The 21,181-nt window shown below is 37.8% G+C and overlaps 1 protein-coding gene across 2 annotated transcripts in view; it reads left to right on the top strand.

Moving 5' to 3' along the window:
* Positions 1-21,181, top strand: part of SHANK2 (SH3 and multiple ankyrin repeat domains 2) — a 612,060-nt gene that overhangs the window by 561,048 nt on the left and 29,831 nt on the right. For both annotated transcript variants that reach the window (XM_037899997.2, XM_043548746.1), the window contains 4 exons: positions 2,162-2,297; positions 5,520-5,600; positions 5,934-5,942; positions 8,885-8,905. In XM_037899997.2, the coding sequence (XP_037755925.1) occupies positions 2,162-2,297; positions 5,520-5,600; positions 5,934-5,942; positions 8,885-8,905 (247 nt within the window). The remainder of the gene's footprint in view (positions 1-2,161; positions 2,298-5,519; positions 5,601-5,933; positions 5,943-8,884; positions 8,906-21,181) is intronic.

Raw genomic sequence — 21,181 nt, 5'->3', positions numbered from 1 at the left:
TTGTCCCAGATCTGCCACCTGTGAGGTTCTTGCCCTTTTTTTCAAAGCATCTGGTGCTTGCCTTTATTGGAGAGATGATAGTGGACTAGAAGGACTTGAGATCTGATCCAGTCAGGCAACTTCTATTTTTGTGATGTCCTGAATGATTTGTGGGTCCTTACTCAGTTCATCACCTAAATACTGCTCAAACAGCATGGTAAAGGAGGCAGAAAGGGCTCTCTGTGCACATACTTTCCAACACCAGTGTGACGTAGTTTCTTCCTATATTGCTTGACGTAAGTAGTAATAATAAGAGTTCAACTGCTCACCTTCAAGTTAATGAGCAAGCTGAAGTAACTTAAATAGTGTAGGACTTAATAGTACTCCAATTGCATCTTGTCTTGGAGTATAAAAATTGCTATTTGGTATTAGGCAAGTTTAAGGGGTGGGGGAAAATCAGTGGATACGGACAACAGTAAAAAAAAAAAATAGTGTCTAGAGCATATTGCCATTTGGCCATATGTAGAAGTGAACTCAAGCTGTGCCATTGTTTGAGACGTTCTATCACAGTGGTCAAAGTAGCTAAAGGATATCAGATGGAAAGCACCTTCCTTCAGTTAAAATATTGACAATGTTGATGCATGACTCCATGTGTAACGTATCTTGGATGCCACATGAGTGGTAGTTCAGTAGTATATTGTATTTTCTGGTGGTGATTTTGTAAAAGATGTTAAGTAAAATGTCTTGCTTCATTAATTATTAAGCTCAGTGAAAATATTTATTGTGCCATTTGACATTCTGAATAATTTTTGAACAGTTTCATTAATGACAGTTCCAGGCTCAATCAGTGGCACTCAGTATAGTCAGCTAGCCATAGAACACGGTGACCTAAATATAAATCTCAAAGGTTTATTCCAATATCAGAGATCCAATAGTTTTCCAATATAATAATATTTTACACTAATATTGCACTTCTCATCCAAAGATCTCAAAGTTCTTTCCAAAGATAAGCATTCTATATCCTCTGTTTTACAAGGAGAGAAACTGAGGCACAGAGTAGGCAAAATGACTTGTCCAAGGTCACATACACAGCGGCAGAGCCTGAACTATAGCTCATGTCCACGGACTATGTGCCATTGTAATAGGTTAGGGTTACACAATAGCTAACTTACTGTTCTCTCCTTTTCTGTGAGAATGCTTTTGGATTGTGCTAGCCCTGCTGTCATTGCCTGTGTTACTTTGGGCTCACGCAGAGCTGGGGAAAGGGCAGAGCACTGAAAAGCAAATAGAGAAGAGCATAAAATAAGAGCCTGTTAAGTGTCAGAATTCTTCAAAAGGGTGACATTGAATTATTTCCTGGATCTGAACAGAAATGAAAACCCTCTAAATATCCTGTTGGGCATATGAAAGAAAAAACAGTAGACATAAATATTTGCAGGTAATGTAGAAGTATAGTCAACTTAAGAAAATCAATATTTTTGCCTCTTGTACTCTATAGAGGAAAAAAAAAAGTGATGTGACATTTAACTCTGAACTAACCCAAATTTCTTCCTTCTGATTTCATAGATTCATAGATTCATAGGTCAGAAGGGACCATTATGATCATCTAGTCTGACCTCCTGCACAACGCAGGCCACAGAATTTCACCCATTTAGGGATTAATAACAAGAATTTTAGTTATAAGCTAGGGACGCATCAACTAGAAGTAACGGAGGAGGAAAAGGACCTTGGAGTATTGGTTGATCATAGGATGACTATGAGCTGCCAATGTGATATGGCTGTGAAAAAAGCTAATGTCGTCTTGGGATGCATCAGGAGAGGTGTTTCCAGTAGGGATAAGGAGGTTTTAGTACCGTTATATAAGGCACTGGTGAGACCTCACCTGGAATACTGTGTGCAGTTCTGGTCTCCCATGTTTAAGAAGGATGAATTCAAACTGGAACAGGTACAGAGAAGGGCTTCATGGATAACCATGGAAATAAAGGAATCATGCATCTATTTTAAGATCTAGTTTATATTTTTCCTGTTGCAATGTCAGTTGACTTCCATTTTTGTAATGGATTTTCCTTATTTAAAAATATAGAAATTCTGTAATTTCCTGTGCTGCTCCCCCCCATTTTTAAAATTGAAAGAATTTTTTTTCCTAATTATCTAAAATAAGGTCTTTTTTTTTCCCTTGTAGGTTAACAATGAGAATGTAGTGAAAGTTGGCCACAGGCAGGTGGTGAACATGATTCGACAAGGGGGTAATCATCTAGTTCTTAAGGTTGTTACAGTAACCAGAAATCTTGATCCAGATGATACAGCTAGAAAGAAAGGTACATTTTTTTCTTTGCTGCCTGAATTTGTTCTGGTACTGCTCTTAAGAAAAACAAGATGTAGGCTAGAGACTATTTACATTATTTTAGTTACTGTTATATTATATATTCCTTATCTTAAATATGCAACAGCATTCTTCTATGTAATCTACAAGCTATTTACATTTGCTGAAGAAAAAGCCAGACTTCATTTATAGGTATATCTGCGTCAAACAAGATATAGTTCATTGTTGTCATGTTCATTGTTGAAGTCCATCTTCCTAGATCATTCTGCAATGTGCTTTTAAGAATTTATATTCAGACTTTTTAACATGTTAGAGTATTTGAGGGAGATGAAAAAAAAATCTGTCCCTTACTCAAAGCTCTAGGCAAAAAGGCTGGGATTTTAAAACCTGCTTGGACTTGGGCCCGAATCTAGTTCTGCTCCTATTAAAGTCCCATGAGAATTTTAATGTTGAGTGCGTTTGAAAATACTGCATCTGTGAAAATAAGAAAATGAAGCACTAAAATATTTAGCTTGACATGTTAATAAGAAAGCAATACATTTTGAGATGCTCACTGGTTAAAATAGATTGAAACTGGATGGGGAGCTATCACCACTCTAGCCAAGAAGAAGGGGATCTCTCTCCCTCAGCTTATAGCAGAGGAAAGGGTGTTGTGCTCACCTCCCTTACCACCTCTGGAGAAGGGAGAAGCTTCTGCTTCAGTAAGAGAGCAGATATTTTAGGGTGACTTGGTGTAACTTCAAACATAGCAAAATTACTTTCAGAATGTAGTATCTTCGTACCAAATAGGAGCTTTTTCACCTAAAAGCACCCCATTTATTCCCATTAAAGCTAAAGAGTTAACACAAATCATGAATTTATTGTAACTCTTTAGTTTTAATGGGGACTGATGTGCGGCAATCCATGTACTGAAATTAGACTATACCATAAGAGATGTGACAGTTCTTTGTATTCTTACTTTTTTTGGTATTGAATCTCCCCAAAATAACTTTTTAATTGCACTTGATTAAGTGTACCCAAAGTTTGTTCAACCAGGAACTGCAGTAGCAACTTGTTAGGAGCCACTGAATGCACATAATTTGTATTAATCAGAGAATATTGTTGCTGACCTCCTCGTCCATACAACAGTGACACACACACTAACTTCTCTGTTCCTAACATGGATGTTCCATACTGATCAGCGTGACCTGACAGCTGAGGTCTCCCTGAGGTAATCCTACGTATTAAAGATCAGCTCTCCCCCCATACCTCATCAACACTGTTGAATTCTGTGGGCCAGACTTTAGTCATGCCTGCACTAGTCTTTGAATGGGAGGGATTGAATAAATGAATAACAGTCCTACTACATGCATTTCTGTTCAAAGACATGCCTTTTGAAGAACTGCACTCTGTTTACCTTGCTTTTTAATAATCCACTGGGAATTTAGATTTTTAAAAATTAGAATACCTAAAAAGAAGAAAATATACTGAGCCCAAATAAATCTTACCCAACTACTCTTTCTTCATTTATTTTTAACAATTGTATTGATAGAATTGTTTTATCTTACTGCTACATGTTCCAGACACACCTAGCATTTCTTTATACTGACATAGGTTATGTTTTCTGCCCATAAATAAAGGGAACTTGTAAATTTGTGAATGTTGACGCTTCCCTACAGAAGGACAGATTGCTAGCTTTTCTCAAGCCAAGCAGTCCTCTACTCAATGAACTTTCTCTTGATGTTGACTTTTTGCAAATTAACATCTTTATAATCCCCCTTTTGGGGGGCAAGATTATTTAGAAAGTGATGACAAGGCAACACTCGAATCACTTGGAGATCACAGATTTCTTTGATCCCTGTCAACCATGGTCTTGGTTTGGGAATTGTACAGAGACTATCCAGGTCTCTGTAGCTGAAGATCTCCTCCTGGTGATGGACAAAGGGTCAGGTGATGATTAAACATCTCTCTCTTGTACAGACTTCTCAACAGATTTGTTTTCATTCCTCTTGTTCAATGTATCTGCAAGGCCACTGGGGGAGACAGCGAGGCAGTTTGGCCTGTTGTGCAATTAGTATATTCATGACACAGCTGCATATTTATCATGGAGTCTGGACAATGCTATTTCTTTACTTTCCCAGTGTCTAACTGACAGAAGCTTGGATAACAGCAAAGTGAATGAGCCTTAATTCAGATAGGATGGAGGGGATGCTTGTGTACCTAGAGAGTATGGCATGAATTTTGTCTGTCTCCCTGATTTGTTTGCTTACTCTTTGTTAAGGTGCTTCATAGTTTTGGGATACTTCAGGATCCTTGATTGCTCCTGGTGTCCCAGAAGTCCCCAGTTTTCCTATCTACATTTGTCATGATGGAAGACCATTTCTCTATGACATATGACTCTCTTTTATAACTTCCAGAGAGGGTTATTTTAATTTGTTCTACAGTGCAGCACTCCTTGAAAAGCACTTGGAAGCTATATGTGGTGCAAAAAATCTAATGCTCTACTACTTCTCTAGCAGTGTTAACTTTACATCACTGTTCCAAAGACTGTGCACTGGCCTATAGGTACAAACCAGATGTTTGCATTAATCTTTAAAGACCTACATGACTTGGCTCCTAGCTACCTGAGGAACCACCTCTTTTCCTATCATGACCACTGAGATTAGCTTGTGCGCTCTGATTTATGTATCTTCAGAGGAGGTTACTGAAAGCTGGAATTCATTTTCTTCAGAGCCTGAGCTGACCTTCAGGACATAGCGTAAAGTATATCTGTGTCCCTGGGCTACTGCCTGAAAGGATGACATAAATGATTGTGAGGTAGACTCTTTTTAAAGTTATTTTTTATGTGTCCATACACAATGTATTAGGTACATTTAAAAAAATACGGGTGTATAAACACTTAGCTTAAAGATTTCTGCTATATATCATTATAAGCCTGCTGATTTTTTTGACTAACCAGTAGGAAAGCCAGAAATGGTTAGAAATACAATCCATGAAAAGCTTCTGGCCCTTCACAAAGCATACTGAGTGTTTTGTTTCCTGCCCCCAAAGAAATTAGTGTGTACGTGTATTTGATATTCCTATAATGAATATATTGGAGATAGATTTTTAAAATCTAATAAAAATGTGTATTCCATGTGATGATCTTTGGTTGAATCTAAAAAGTGTATATGTGAATATACTATGCTTTGGAGATGTATATTTACTTATACTGTATATCCTTCTATTTAATGCAAAGCCCCACCACCTCCAAAGCGAGCTCCAACCACTGCGTTGACCTTGCGGTCTAAGTCAATGACCTCAGAGCTTGAAGAGCTTGGTAAGAAAGTGTTTTTAACAAGCATGCTGAGATAATGGAGATGTAAAGAAAACTTAAAATTATTTTAAAGGAACTGCACCCTGGATAGTACATGATATAGAAAAGTTTCAGGAATGCTGCATCTCTGGAGAGATCAAACTATGCATGATGTGCATGAGTGATTTTTTTTTTAAATGTGTGCCTTTACTGCTCTGCAAGAGAATGTTGATACATTTTTTTATGCATCATCAAAGATTGGCACAGTAATGCTGTATCATATTTTATTAGCTTGCTTTTTAATCTTTCAGTTCATCTAATATTGTTTTATTTTAAATTTCTGTGGCCTCTCATTAGTGGATAAAGGTAAGTTGCCAGAAGCCATTGTTGAAAAGTTGACAGTTGTTAAAGCAGTACACCTGCAACTGCAACTTAGACTCTCTAATCTGAAAATGTGTATATATTAATATCACTTTGACTCTTCTGTCTGAACACAAACTTAATATAATATTCCGTTAACTTTTAGCAATACAAAGTGATGAGCATTTAGTCTTTGACTCACTAATTCTAAGTGATGTAAATGTAGGTGTCCCAGCAGTAGGGTGTATATTGTAGATTTGTATAACTGCTTGGGATTTCTGACGGGAAGAAAGGAATATTTTTTTTTCCTGTTGGGTCAGGAGAAAAGTGGTACTTCAGCAGCCTAGACTATCAAATATGTTATGATCTGACAGTATTTGCAAAAGACAAAAATAAATGTATGTTTAGATAAAGCTATCTGGCTAGGATAAATATCTGATGTGTATTATATAAAGGAACTATATCACTCACTTACAGAGTAATAGACTTGATCATCTCTTAGGTCTCTTCTTTCCTTACTATGATCCTGCATGAGTTTAACAATACAGGTTTCATAATCATTTTATTTTCGGCATTAATTAACATTCATTCAGATGAAAGGAGTCAAGTCTTGTAGATAATTAGCCACATTAATACAATAAAGGTGATACGTTCGAAAGCACTAACATTCTGTGGAAGGAAGAACACTATCCATCCCTTAAGGGATGAAAACTCTCACTGTCTTTAAGTGGAAGTTCTGACCAAGAAAGAGGTACTGAATAGGGCCCTAACTATTTTGGGTCACATTACAACCAAGCAAAAACATCTATTAGTTTAGGCTAGTATGGTGATGGTACAAATCTCAGATTTTCATAGCTTTGATTATTTTTTGTCCTAACCTTTTTGAATGTAAGTTTTTATTATCTGTTAATTATAAATATTTTTCCTCCAGGGTTTAAAATGTGAGACTTTTTTCTTTCATAGAGTGTTAAAATTTTGTTTAATTTTAAACCATTCTGGTTTATCATGCAAATCTGCTATAAGCAAAATATTATTTAGGCAGCCCTCCTACCCGCCCACCACCAAAATCTTCCATGTCACTATGGAGCCTGAGGAGACTCCTATAATTCTCCCTCTTTACAGTTCTTCTGTACATCTACACTATGAGATAGGGGTGTGAGTTCCCCTGTTCTCACTCATGTGCTTGTGCTAGCTCTTCTCAACCTAGCACAAGTATAAATATCAATATTTGCTGCAGTAGCACAGGTAGCCGCAGTGAAGCCACGACTTAACTGTGCAAAGTACAAGCCCTCCTGAACCCCATAGGTACATACTCAGTACGGCTAAGCCGTGTCTCCATTGCCACTACAATACACTGCTGTTTATACTCGCACTTGCTCAGTGACAGCAATCCCAAGTATGTGTATGTGAGCAGGGGAATCATACCATCCTTCTAGCAAAGGAGGACTGGAAAGAACGACTTCAGGAAGGAACAGTGCTTTAACTGGCTCAAAACGTTGTTGTGTAGCTGGAGGTGTTCTCTACCCAAAGGTGGAGCATTCTTCAGTCCTAGCCCTACTTATCCCAGGTGGTATTCATTAGCTCCATACAGTGGAGGCTTTATGGCTATTGGCATCCCAATCAGAAACTATTTTGAGAATCAGTAAGCTACCTGCACTTTCTTTTTTTTGAAGCATGTCTTTCCCTACACTTCCATCCTGATGGGACTAAACAAACGCTCCATTTTCAAGGCTTTCTTGGTCCAAAGAATACTATTTAAACTCAATCCGGAGGTTCATTATCCCCTAAAAGGCTGCAGAGCACTGCATAAATTCTTCTGTGCCTACAAGATTACAGTCGTCATGTCCATGATATTAACATTCACCAGCCCAAGGAACATAGGGGCTGCCATTCTAGATAAAATCAGTGGTCTGCCTAGTTTAATGTACTGTCACTAGCTGTGGCTATAAACAGGAGGTACACGAAACCTTATAGTGTACAATAATGAAATAAGATGCTCATACAGAAAAGTTCTTATTACTCCCCATTAAAAAGAGGTTGGTTTATGTCCTGAAGTATGAGAGAGGGTGTGTGTATTTATACTAGATTTATATATGTGAATAATGACAACATCCATTGTTCATCTAAATCTAGTAAACTCAGTCTCAATGATGTCTTGTAGCAAAGAGTTTCCACTACTTATGTGCTATGTACAAATGTATTTTCTTTTATCAGTTTTAAATGTGTTGCCTTTTAATTTCATTGAATGTTCCCTTGTTATTCTATAGCAAGAAAGGGTAAAAAGGAATTCCCTTCCTTTTATATCATTCATTATACTGTATATCTCTATCCTGTCCCCTCTCTAATCTAGGTAGTCCTAATCTTTTCAACCTCTCCATATGGAAGTCTCTCCCATCACTTTTGTTGCCTGTCTCCAAACCCCTTCTATTTCTGCTTGTATTGACATATTTTACTCTGTTCTCCATAATAGTGCATGGGTGTCCCATCTACTGCTAACCAATGGCAGTTACTGTTATCCTACAAAGAAATTAATCCAAAGTATTAACTAATGGCATATAAAATGTATCTACAATTCATTCCACTTCCGAACCGCAATGATGTTAAATGCCCTATTTTCATAGCCCATTTATATATCATAAAAGTGCCCAAATTGATTATTTTTAATTTTAAAAAATAAATCTCACACTGCATAGCCGAGGTATCTAAGTTTTATAACTCAGTAATTTTCTATATAGTCAAAGTATAAACCCTGATAAACTGGGCTATGCCAAGATGTTTGTTTAAAGTGGTTTGAAAAATACATGCACAATCCACAGTTAGCATGGAGAGACTGACCTCTTAAGAATAGAAGAAAAATGTTTGTGTTCAAAAATCAGTCAAGAATTTAGCATTTAAAATGGGCTTACCTTCAGAATTGATTTACAATTCATTCCCTTTCTGTTTCCAAGCTTCAGTACGGAAGAAGAAGGGTAAGGGGAAGCATTTTGTCTCTTGTTTAATCTGTTTCTCACCTTTCCATAGTGAAAGATAATAGCATAACTATAAATGTTGGCATATGGTCCAGTTTATTTTATGGTGTCAAACGTACATTAAATATTGTATATGTTTTTAGTTGTTTAGCTAATAACTTGCAAACACATAAAGAACTAACTTTCAGTCAGAAGAACACATTTGAAAATATTTCCCTCATTTCTTCCTTTGTGTTCTCTTCTCCGTCCACCCCCATTTTTCTTCTGTCTCAGATTTTTTCCCAAACCCTTCCATATCCTCCCCTCAGAGTTACTGTGCTAACTGGCAATCACTGAGAAACAGTGGCAAGTAACATGATATCAGTGTAGTCCTACATGAGTGATTTCACTTGCCCTCCTAATGGCCAGATGTTACTCACATAATCACACTGTCTCAGGAAATAGGGACTTCACACACAGCTTAAACTCTGACCTGGAGAAATGCTGCTCTGCACAATTTGTTTTTAATATAACATCTTCCACACTGTCCCGTATGCATGGAATGCCCTCCCTGAATTGATCCATAAGGCCACTACCCTCTTCTCATTTAAATCTCTCCTTGAGACCCACATTTGCTGGGATTTCTATACAGCAGTCATCCACTTAATGATGGCCAGGTGGAGGGGCAGATAGATTGACCTTTAATATTTTACCAGAATGTAAATATACATATGTATATACAAGTTTGTTTGTGTTTAGCTGTATCCTCCTTTCCTCACCCTTTGTATATCACTTACTTTCATAGACTGTAAGCTCTTTTGGGCAGGGCCTGTGTCTTTACGTGTCTGCATAGCACCTTGCCTAAGGGAGGGCCTCAATTCTGACTGAGCCTCTGTGTGATACTTCAGTATAGTTCTAATCAGTGGAAGGAAAGTTAAGATTGCTGATAGAGAAGCTTATTTGTGGGTAGCATGCCTCTTCAGTAGAGAACTATTTCTTCTATATCTTGTTAGGATAATACAGAGTAAATTAGTTGTTTTCTTTTTCTTCATTTTTGCTTTTTTTTAATCTTTCCTGATCTCTCATTATGTTGGAACTGTTTTCTGCTGCTAGCAAGATCAACTGCTGGTACATTTATTGCTCAAAGCAAGATTACTTAGAAACTGTCTCTTCAGAATATGAAGGAATAAACAGTTATTGGTTTTCTGACATAAGATTTTTATAGCAACAAATATATTTTCATTATATGACTATCAAGAATTTTTACATTCATTTTTGTAGGATAACTCGATAAAATTAATGTTTCCTAGTTATAGGTGACAGGGAGGAGACTTTTTTGAGAGTGTGCTTGTTTTTGGTTTGGTTGAGGGGAAGGGTATATCGGCTGTTGGTACTTCTCTTCAGATCGGGGATACCATTTAACATCCATACATAAAAGTTCCAGTTAGGTAATAAAAACTTTGTCATATAACCTCAAAGAAAAAAAATTACCTAGGCATTATTCTAGCTTCTACTCAAGTTGTCATATCACAGACCACTGAAACCTCAACAATACTAAGTCTGCTGCACTGAGGTTTTCTGCTCACCACAATTGCCCACTACAGAGGGACAGCATCAGATTTCAAAACACACTTTTTTTAAAGTAAGAATCCTTTCTGTTTTTTTCTTTTGTTGCTTGTAGGTAAAGAATTAGTGAATGAGTGAGACATAGCAGTCTGTTAGCTAACAAATCTTTTTATGTTGCAGCATCATGTTTTAAAGCCACAGTTAGGGTGTGTGCAGGTGCCCCCATCAGTCTTGGGGAAGATCAAATAAAAATTTCATGCAGTAAATTAAAATAAGTAAAGAGGAGAAACAAATTTAAAAAGTAAAAATGAATTTATTTAACTTATGGTATATTTGTAAACAAAATTGTTTAATTGGCTATTTGGGGAAGAAAATCTTCATAATATTGCACTTCATTTATTACCTCATGACAAAAATTAATAAAATATTAGCTAAAAAGTCATCTTTCCAAGCCACTAATCAAATGACATAGAACTCTAAGTGATACGTTTTTCCCCACCATAATTTGTCATTTTATTTCAGTAGTCATACAAATAATGTTGGAAATTTGCAATTTATATTTAAAAGAATTAAGAGAATCTTGAACTCTAGTCATTAAAAAATAAATAGGTGGAACTCATGTGGCTTGTGAAAAGCTGCTTTTAATTTATCTTCAATTAGTATTTTGACTATTTAATTTTAATTAAGTTTTTGATTATGATGTATGCTCTACATCCAAAAAGGTCCAAAGATCTCATGATTTTCTAGCAAAGAATGGATTTGATTTATCAAGCAACTTCAGATTTTTTAGGGCCTCTGCAGAGAAAAGCAAGGATTAGCTGTTTTAGCTGGAGTAGAGAAATTTAAAAGGCCAAGAGAGAAACTAAGAATTGGAGATAACACAGATATAATTCCATTTTTGCTGAGCCTACCAAAGACAGTAATACAACAAAGTATGGATTAGATGAGAGGAAAACAAATTTGGATTACAAAATACTGGGTTAGTGATGGCTGTAAACTTTTAGAAGGTATCCTTTTAGTATCCAATTCAAAAAGAAAACATTTATTTTTGTTTATTGGACTTAAGGTATAAATGTAGATGTAGGATTCTCCCTACTTTTGGCCAGATTACATGCTGGTACAATCTTGCAGGTATATAATAATCATCAGCACAGAAGTCTGTCGGGTATCTGGCATCAAGTAATAGTATTTATTTACGAGAAAAATATCAGTTAATAGCATTCAAAATGAATATTATTGGCTCTGTCCTCCAACAAACATTCATACTCCATTCCATTACTGTTGTCCATTGTTTCAAAGGTGGCACACCTTAATGGCATCTGAAACAATGAAATCACAGAGCAAATAAATATGTGAATGCTATATTAAGGTTGAAACAAAAAAGTTACCCTGTTTGAAGAAATCATGCACAGAAGTCCCTGGATTCAGAAACCATTTTTAATTTCAACGTGGTGGAATATATGACCGAGATTTGTCTGCAGAAATAAAATGGAAATAACACCCCTTCTGCAACTCCTTTGATAACTTCCGCTACCAACATTGATTGTAAATAGGAAAAAGGTTTTCCAGACCTTCACCAGACACTACATTTGAAAGATAAGAAAAAAATGGCACTGCAGCTCCAGGTTTAATGAAGAGTACCTGTAGAATGTTCTTGTAAGTAATATATTTTTGCTACTTATTGGAAGTGTTAATTGATATTGTAGTCACAAGTAATGATAACGAATCTTTGAATTGTTACCATTACAAGGACATGCAGTAATGCTTTTTGATGACAGATTTTAGAACTTGTATGCCTCTCTTATTTTTGTGATTATAGATGTTCTGCTCTCATTTATACTGATGTAGCTAAAAGTGATTATTTAGACTTGAGAGAATTTACTGTGGATTCACACCAGTGTAGCAGAGAATAGAATCTGGCCCACATATTTGCCATAGCTATGATATCTTAAAATATTAAAAAGAGAAGTATTTGGAGTTAGAGTATTGGGGAGAGAAAAGACTTAGCTTACACGTTCAAGTATCCATAATTTTGGGTGCCCAGCTGTAAATGCTTTAAGTCTGACTTTTCAGAAACAAACTCTGGCAATTTCATCTGAAGTCAATAGGTAAACAGTGATTGCTGGATGCTTCTGAAAGTCAGGGTCTGTGTCTAAAGTTGGGCACATAAAATTGTCACTCTTGAAAACACTGACTGTAGTGAATAGAAATGAGGTTTTTTAGGTCTCCACATAAACATACAGCTGTCAGTTGCAATCAGTATTAATTATTATTATTATTATGAATTTTTATTACTTTAAACTGCATTAATCTGATTATTCCTAAACATGAAGCCCTTTCATAACAGGTACTTAGTTGTTTTTCTTTGCCACAGAACAGCAATTGAAGAAGGTTTCCTAACTATCCAAATAAGACAACAGTTTGTGGGAAAAGCTGGAAAAGAAATCGTAAGTGTTCAAAGGAAACATGTTTTTGTGGCATTTGGGCCCATGTGAATGGGAATGCTCTGGCATTTGTTAGAAGAGAACTCTTATGAGTCATCGTCAGCTAAATATGTAGTACTGCATTCAGAGCAATGGGTTATTTATGAGTAGTAAAAAAAAATAAAAGGCAGGAATGTTTCCAGTGTAATACAATTGCATAAATATAAAAGTTTTCAATTTTTTTAATATGTTCTCTCTCTCTTTCAGGAACCAGGGAGATGCACGACAATCTCCTGCATCTCACCCAAAAAACCTTTTTTCTTGCCATTTCCCTTTTTTCTTCAATTGTTCATTATTCCATGTTCATTAACTTCTTATAAAGCTTAAAATAAATGTTTTGGATAACTCGTGGTGGTTTGATTTTCTTTCCTTGGTGTGAAAAGTACGTCTCACAGGATAAAAGATTGCAAAAATGACTTAATTTCTTTTCTTTCTATCCATCTTATTTTTTCTTTTTCTTTTTTTACCCAACTGAGCCCAGTTTTCAAATGCTGTCTCTTAAACAGGACATTCAAATGCCATTTTCTGTTCTCAGTCCTTAAAATCCCACCTGACTTGCAGGATGGGGAATGGTCTTTTGTTTTTATTTTCTGTTCTTGTTTTTATTTTGTATACAGGGACCCAGTGATACACAATGACCATTCCTCTTGCAAGGTAGGAAACTCCTTGTAAGGTAGGTTGAATTTTAAGGCTTTAGGCACATTTTAAATGCCTTTGTGCTTCTCGGATATTGGACATACTGTTAAAGAGATGGTGCTTGAAAATTGGGCCTATAATAAGAATTTTAAGATACCAAAAATAGCACTTGTCTGTGTCTGCCTCTCTTAGAATTATCTTTTAAGGTTATGATATGTTCATAATATGCAAACATGATCTATATGCACTGGGGTGAAAATACTGAGTCATAAAAGTACATATAAAGCCTGCTTGGAAAAATAGCCTAGATTCCTCTTAATTGTGAATAGATATATGCCAAACACTCTTATGTATCATGTTTTGATGTTTATAGATATTAAGGTGAATGATTTATATGTTAATCTGTTGTTACCAGCAAACAGTTTTTATGTTTTAATATTTATTTTTAGATATTTTATCTTTTTCTTGGTCTTCCAGTATAATGGGAGGTATCTCAAAACAAACACATTGTATTTCTATCCAATTTTCTTAAAAGGAAACTTTTTCTAGATGGTTTGTCTTTGCTTTCATGCTGTTTAGAAACTGTAGCTTATTTGGAACTATGTTGTCAAAGCCCGCATTACTTTCTCCTTTTACTAGCCGCTGAAGTTAAATTTTCTGCATCGTATTTTCACCACGGTAAATGTTTGTTTGAATCTGGTATTATAACTAGGGTGTGATCCTGCAAACTGCTGTTTGAGTGGAGCCCTGTGACCACGTGGAGCATCTTGCAAGTCGGTGGTCCACATTTGCTCCTGATTTAATATATATGTCCACTGTGGCAAATTCTCCACCATGGAGCAATTTAAAATTATTATGTTATCTATGAACATTGGCCTAACTTTGAATGGAAAACTGCAAATATTTTATTATATATAATTTTTTTGGCACAGATATCTTTTTTAAAAAGACACTGTAGAGGCCATTTGAATCTAACATAGACTAGTCACTTAACCTATTCAGTGTTTTAAAACCTTTGCATTATTTTATTCTTCTATTTAAAAAGCATTTATTTGGCAGATTTTGATTGTGATAAGAAAGCAATATAAACAAGCGAGAATCCCAAGTTGAAAATTTGGATCTGGATTTTACCCTTCAGGGTGGCATTTCAGAACCAGGGTTTTGGCTGGGGCCATCTCTATGTTATCACCCCGTGCACTAAAGAGCTGGCAATACTTCAGTCTTCCTTGCTAAATTTTCTTCTTTTGAGCTAATTTTGTCCACCCAGTCATACTCGTACAGGTAACGAAGGCTAACAATATCCAACATGACTGCCTAAAGTTAGTCATGTAATTCTATCTATAGACACCTACATAAGTGAATGGCCTGATTTTTCAGAGGTGATGAACATCTACAGGGCACACAATGGGATTGCAGGTATTCAGCCCATCATGGTCCAGCCATCTACTTAATTAGATGCCTAACTTTAAGCTTGCAAGCTTGTAAATGTTGGCCTAGACCCCTTGTAGTTCGCTTACCTAATTTGTACTCACTTCTGATTCTGATCTCTATGCTAAAAACAATGAAAATTCTCCATAAACCAAAAATAACTGCACAAAAGCTGTTAAATTTCTGACAAAAAATAAATGCACACTGTTGACAAACCGATTTTAAAAATACACATGCATTCCAATACCTGTGCATAACTGATTATACCTTTGGTTCCAGTACTATCTAGATGCATCTAGTTGTTCCAAGGGAGGAGGTAGATAATAAGGTACATTTGTCCCGTTGCCATTTGACAAAGACAAATAAGTGCTTTTTGCAGATTCATGACAAGAAAAAAGGAAGCATATATTTATTGTTTGTGGTTGTGAAAGTAGTGAAACTGAGATGAACTTTGCAATCTTACATTTAGATCAGGCAGGGAATCAAGAATTTGTGTGCTTTAAATAAATAAAGGACTAAGGTTTCAAAAGCTTGAAAGTGCGGGAGGGATGGGTGCCCTGGATGGCCATCAGTTTTCAAAAGAAAAATGTACATGCAAAATCTTTGAATGTGGATGCTAGAAAAGGTGGGTGAAACCACAGTATGAAGATGCAATTGGCATTGCATTAAGTTTTGTATAATTGATTGTGCCTGGCACAGTTTCTGTCTGTATCTATCTTAGGTATTTACAAGGCACCTATCACCTTGGTACCTAAGCAGTTTGAAAAATGCACCTGCAACAGGAGGCATGATGCAGATACAGGCAGAGGCCCAGGTCCAGAGCAGCAGTGGCAGGTCCCAGGAAGCTCCTCAACTGCATTACAGCTGTTGTTGAGCTCCTAGCTACACTTGTTGTGCCCAAGGAACATCTCCACCTACCTGTCAGCAGGAAGACGCTGCCCCACAACTCAAGTCCAACAACTCCATTTGTGGGGAAAACTAAAGATAATGGAAATGGCAACGATCCAGTAGCAGAGGTGAAAAAGAAATTGTGGGATTTGAAAAGGAGGGATTCTTAAAGAGCAGCACACTTCAGGGGAGGGATCCACTGCCAGTCCAAGTGGCAGGTAAGGCACAACACAGGCTTAAGTCTCTCAAATTATCTCAGATGAACAAAAAGTAATTAAATACTTCTGCTGTCCCTAGAGTCTGTCTGCTGTCCAATGCCCAGTGTAGCCTGTGCTCTGTTCTTGGCCTGCTATCCCTACAGCTGGGTAGGCCTTGCAGTTCTCTTTGGATTACAAACCAGAAAACACAATGTAAACAATCTCCAGCATTCTAAATATGTTTACTGGCAAACTGGAAGGACTGATACCATGCAAGTGGGACAACGCCTTTCATGGTGCAAGGAGCCAGCACTACAAAGCAGTACTCCAACACCATGACCTTATCCATGCCTCCAGAAACCTGGTGTAGTCCTGCCTCCTAGCACTATTTAGTAGATGTCCTGCATGCATCATCCAGGATATGTAGTTTGCTATATACAGAGCAGGGAATGAGAAAACACAAAATAATGAACAGACACATGAGAAATGTGTCACTCTGGCCCTCAGAAGAAGTTACAACACTGCATAAGCTACCACATCAGAAAAGACTGATCAAGTGCAACAGGCACATGAAAGTGTCAGTACAGTGTGCACATAATCAGTCAGTCTTGTCTTTCGCCAGAGAAACAGAGGACTCATTTGACAACACAGAGGAGAGAGAGGCCTCTAATACTGGCTCATTAGTCACTATGCACAGGCCAGCTTGAAGAAATAGTCACGTCTGGTGATAAATGCAATAGAATCAATAGGCTGAAGCAGAAACCATCCCCCAGAGATCTGAAAAGGCCATTTTGATTTTGGAAAACAGGTGCATACTGTGTGACCAAACATTAAACTTAAAAGGGCAATGGGCCCTAAACTCCCAGATCCTTGTTATCTTCCCCACTCATCATGTGCGCACACCTGTCTTATTTCCCTACTGGACAAATTGGGCTGTGGCTAAAGTCTCATTGTGTCAGGGCAAGGTGGGATCAGGGACGTGGAAGGAGTCCACAATTCATGAGACCATCAAAACTTGTTGCTTCACCCCTTAAGGTATTTGTATGCTGCGAGGAAATAAAATGACTTTGTGAGAAGTGTAAGCCAGGTGTTCAACTGTGCAGTCTTATGCACCACTGTGATCAAGCAGGCTGCCAAGCTGTCTTATGTGGGTACAGGCATTGTTTGATTAGATGCAAATTATCATTGAGGTCAGAAGGAGTCTGGACAGTTCCTCACATTTCCCTTGCCATTGGCATCGCATCTTGGGCAGCCACAACATGGTGCTCGTGCCCACTATGTTTAAAACTTCTTTTAAAAAAAGAGAAATGTTGTTTAAGCCAATTAAGAACAGAATCGGTTTGTTGATTCACATTTTGTTAGACATTTATGGTCTCTGTTGCACCAATGACCTGGCATATTTACTGTTGCTTGTGAAGAGTCAACCCATTGCCAGGAGGTAGGGTTGAGGCAGTTAGTTTAGGTAACAGTTTAACTTTGATTTTAATCCTCCTGTCACCAGTTGTCAGGGCAGTGAGCCACTTGGCCATCCATTCCTCCAGCTGAGCAGTACAGTTTCTAGGGAAACCAAATTTTCCATTTCCACTATGGTAGCTGACACACCACTTTCACAGTTCCAATATAGCAGCTGGTGCCATTATATTAACGAGTTCCAGTCTGAATCAGGGCAACCTTTAGTCATCAAGGAAAGGATTTCTTGGGCAGAAACTGATACCTTCGACACTGTGGCATGAGCTCTTGACCCTGAGCTAAAGTTTCCATGATTGCCCTGCAGTGAATGAAAGTATGTGTAAGGCTATGCCTGTGATGCACCCATGGCCCATGCCAATATTTAATAAAGCTTACAAGAACATAGTTATTTGAGTTGGTTGAATGCTTTATGAATTTAGTCCCTTTTTCATTAGTGGCTAGTTAGCAAACCTATCCCAGTATCTGTGAATGTATTCATTATTCATATGTATTCGCCAATAGTTTTAATAACTATCAGCCCATTAGTTATTCACAAACTGTTTGCTTAGGATATTTGTCATTTGTGTGGTGATGATAATGCTTTGCCAGATGATACCGTTTCAGCTCCCTGACTTGGAGACAGAAAATATTTAAGTAGGAGAATGACAAATTGTAAGCTTTCATAATTCTGTTTTTAGAGAAATAACCACTTGTGCTAATATTTGTGAAACTTTCCAGGGTCACGGACACTTTCATAAATATCTGACAGGTGCCCAAATATGTGTAAACAACAAAAATAACGCGCCCCTCCCATCAAACTAAATTAAGTGATGTTGACAAAAATATTCACAAATTAGTTTTTTTCAGTTTTTGCTCTTTTTTTTTTAAAAAAAATTTGACTCTGTTATTTACCATCATTAGGAGGGCTCTGTTCAAAGTGTTTGTCAGGAGAATGGAGTATTCAAATATGGGGAAGTTTCTGATGATATATCAAAAGAATGACACATTTTGTATGACCAATGGCACAACTGGAATATATATTCCCTTTATCTCTCTGATTCCATACAAATTAGCTGGAATGTGTGTTTGCTTTGTGTGGTAAAAAGAAGTCCCCTGTTTTTGCATGTCTACTCTATTAGAGAAGTGTTGAGAATTAATTTCATGGTCCTACACTGTAGCTGCTAAAAGATACTTGGCAACAAAGGTAACAGCTGTGGCTGTGTTAGAGAAAATAGAATTGCAAAGGCAACAGGTATTCCAGAGGGATAATGTCAAAGTCCCTTTCAAAATTTTCGTGCAGTGGCACAGCCAATGATTGCATGACAACTTGTCCCTAATATTCATTTCCATAAGGAGCTCATACCTTTTTACAAATACGATCTCATCCTCACTTTCCATAAAACATGCAACTGGACAGTCCAATCAGACACAGACCGAATGTGAATACTTTGAATGTGAATACTTTAAAGTAGTGAATATATTAAATGCACAAATAATATCCAGCACAAAAATTAATCACATTAAATAATTATATTAAATCATTAACTGTAAGTAGCCCTTTAGATAAATATAATACTCAAGGCATTCAGATAGTGAGTGATGAGGACCCTAATGACGATCTAGACAGACAGGGATCAGTGTATAAATGTGCTGATAGAGGGATGGATCCTTGGGTCTCTGAGAAGGGGTCCTAAAAACCAAGAACAAAAATATATATAAAAATCATCCCAGGAACTCCTGAACAAACAATAAGCCCATTAACAAAAATGATTAACCTGACCTCAAAAGCACCCATCAGACAGAAATGCACAACTCCAGCTGAAGTTCTTAAGAGCAGCACATGGTGTGTATCAAAGAGCAGAATGTAGTCCTTAAAGAGCAACATTTTCCTAGATTGTAGTGCCAGGGCGTAGATATGACGTGGAATCACCATTCCTCACATCCTAGCACCAACACTACAGAGCAACCAGTTAGTGATGATCAGCAGCTGCTGTTACTTAGATGTGATAGTCTTACAGTGGTTCTTCCACATATCCCTTGCCTGAGTGAAAAATGCAGGCTCTTTGGGCTGAATTATTGTATTGTATTAGCTGAACAGCCCCAGATAGATTTCTTACAGTCAAATTGTCTCCCCAAAACATGTGATACTCATTATTTATTTGTTTCAAGCATAAATAGGGTGAGGGTTCTAGCCACAAATGTGAACAATTCAGAAATGGTGCTGAGTAGATCATACGGTAATGAGAGCCGATGATTGATGTGCGTGCAAAAAGTCTAGTCATTTTCAGTTGGTGGGAGTATATTTTTATATATGGGTGGATTTAGATTAAGCACATTTGCAATGTCCTCTTCAATAGCATAATTAACCACTCCTCCTTCCATATTAAATTGTGCACAGGGAAGCACTTGCACATTTCCACCAAATGTCCTCAGGCAAGGGAAGACACAGCCAGGAGAGAGCAAAATGAAGGTTATCTTATATGGGAAAAAAAAAATCCTGGTGAGCAATGTCCTCAAATAGGATCACATACTGTTTGGAGAAAGCACTGAGAAAATAATGCATACAGAAAAGATAAGGCTTGGGAGGCCATTGCCCACAGGATAAATGTTGTTGGCAACAACAGTTGCTCTACAGCTATGATTGGGGGGGGCCCAAAACACTGGGGGTGGAGGGGTGATATGAAACGTCGGACAAAAGAGAAGATAGCCAGCAGTGCTTCAGAACAGCAAAGGGCTACCACACAGGCCAGTGGTGGAGCACATCTGACACCACAGGAGACTCAATTGGACAATTGACCCTGAGCTGATCACAGGGATTTCTGACTGTGACACCACTGCAATTCATAGGTGAGCTTTTTGAGAGGTTCACTGACACTTTCTGTCACAATCACAATGAGGTGTATTGGTAGTTATGCCGTGGGATCCAGCACAGTTGTGTGTGTTATGGGTGCAGGACAATGTGCACGTATATAAAGTGGTTAGTAACTTCAACTGCCACATACCCAGTTCAGCCACTAAACTTTAGTCTGCCCTTCTGTTTGCCCAAACACAAACACTGTGGTTTTCCCAATTGGCTTCTTTCTATGTGTTGTCCAATGCATGTAGATTCCTCCATCTTCCTGGCCTCAGATACAGTGGTTGTTGCTCCTCTATTTGATTGCCAGATGTCACTGGGGAACAAGATGGGGAGGTTCCTGGATGCTCGGGGCAACCCAGACGTCAGAGAGCGAGCTCACCCTCCACGCCTGAACAAGAACAGGAATCTTCAGAGCCTGCTTCCGACGAAGATTCACCAGCCAGAACTACAGAGAGTTGGCAGTGGCCATTGTCGTCATCTGAAACGCACAGCAACGTTGGGGAAGATTTTGAGGGATTTCAAACACCAGAGCGGACTCCAGAGTGTACAATGGACATACAGTCTCCTGGGGATCAGTCACTCAGTAGGACTCCTCAGTTTGAAAGTGACTCTCCTGAGGAGGAGGAGGGGAATGATGAAATGAATGAAGAGCACCATGGTGTTCAGCCTGTCCCTAGGGATCAGGGTTGGAGAGGGCAGCCCCACCTAACAGAGGGGGAAAGGCTGTTGATGGAAACCAACAGTAGGATTGTGCAGCTGCTGGAAAATATCAAGAGGGAGCATGCACAGTCCA

Source organism: Chelonia mydas, chromosome 6 (assembly GCF_015237465.2).
Source record: "Chelonia mydas isolate rCheMyd1 chromosome 6, rCheMyd1.pri.v2, whole genome shotgun sequence".
NCBI lineage: Eukaryota > Metazoa > Chordata > Testudines > Cheloniidae > Chelonia > Chelonia mydas.
The sequence above is the reverse complement of the archived record's forward strand: the minus strand, read 5'-3'. Positions and strand labels throughout refer to the sequence as shown.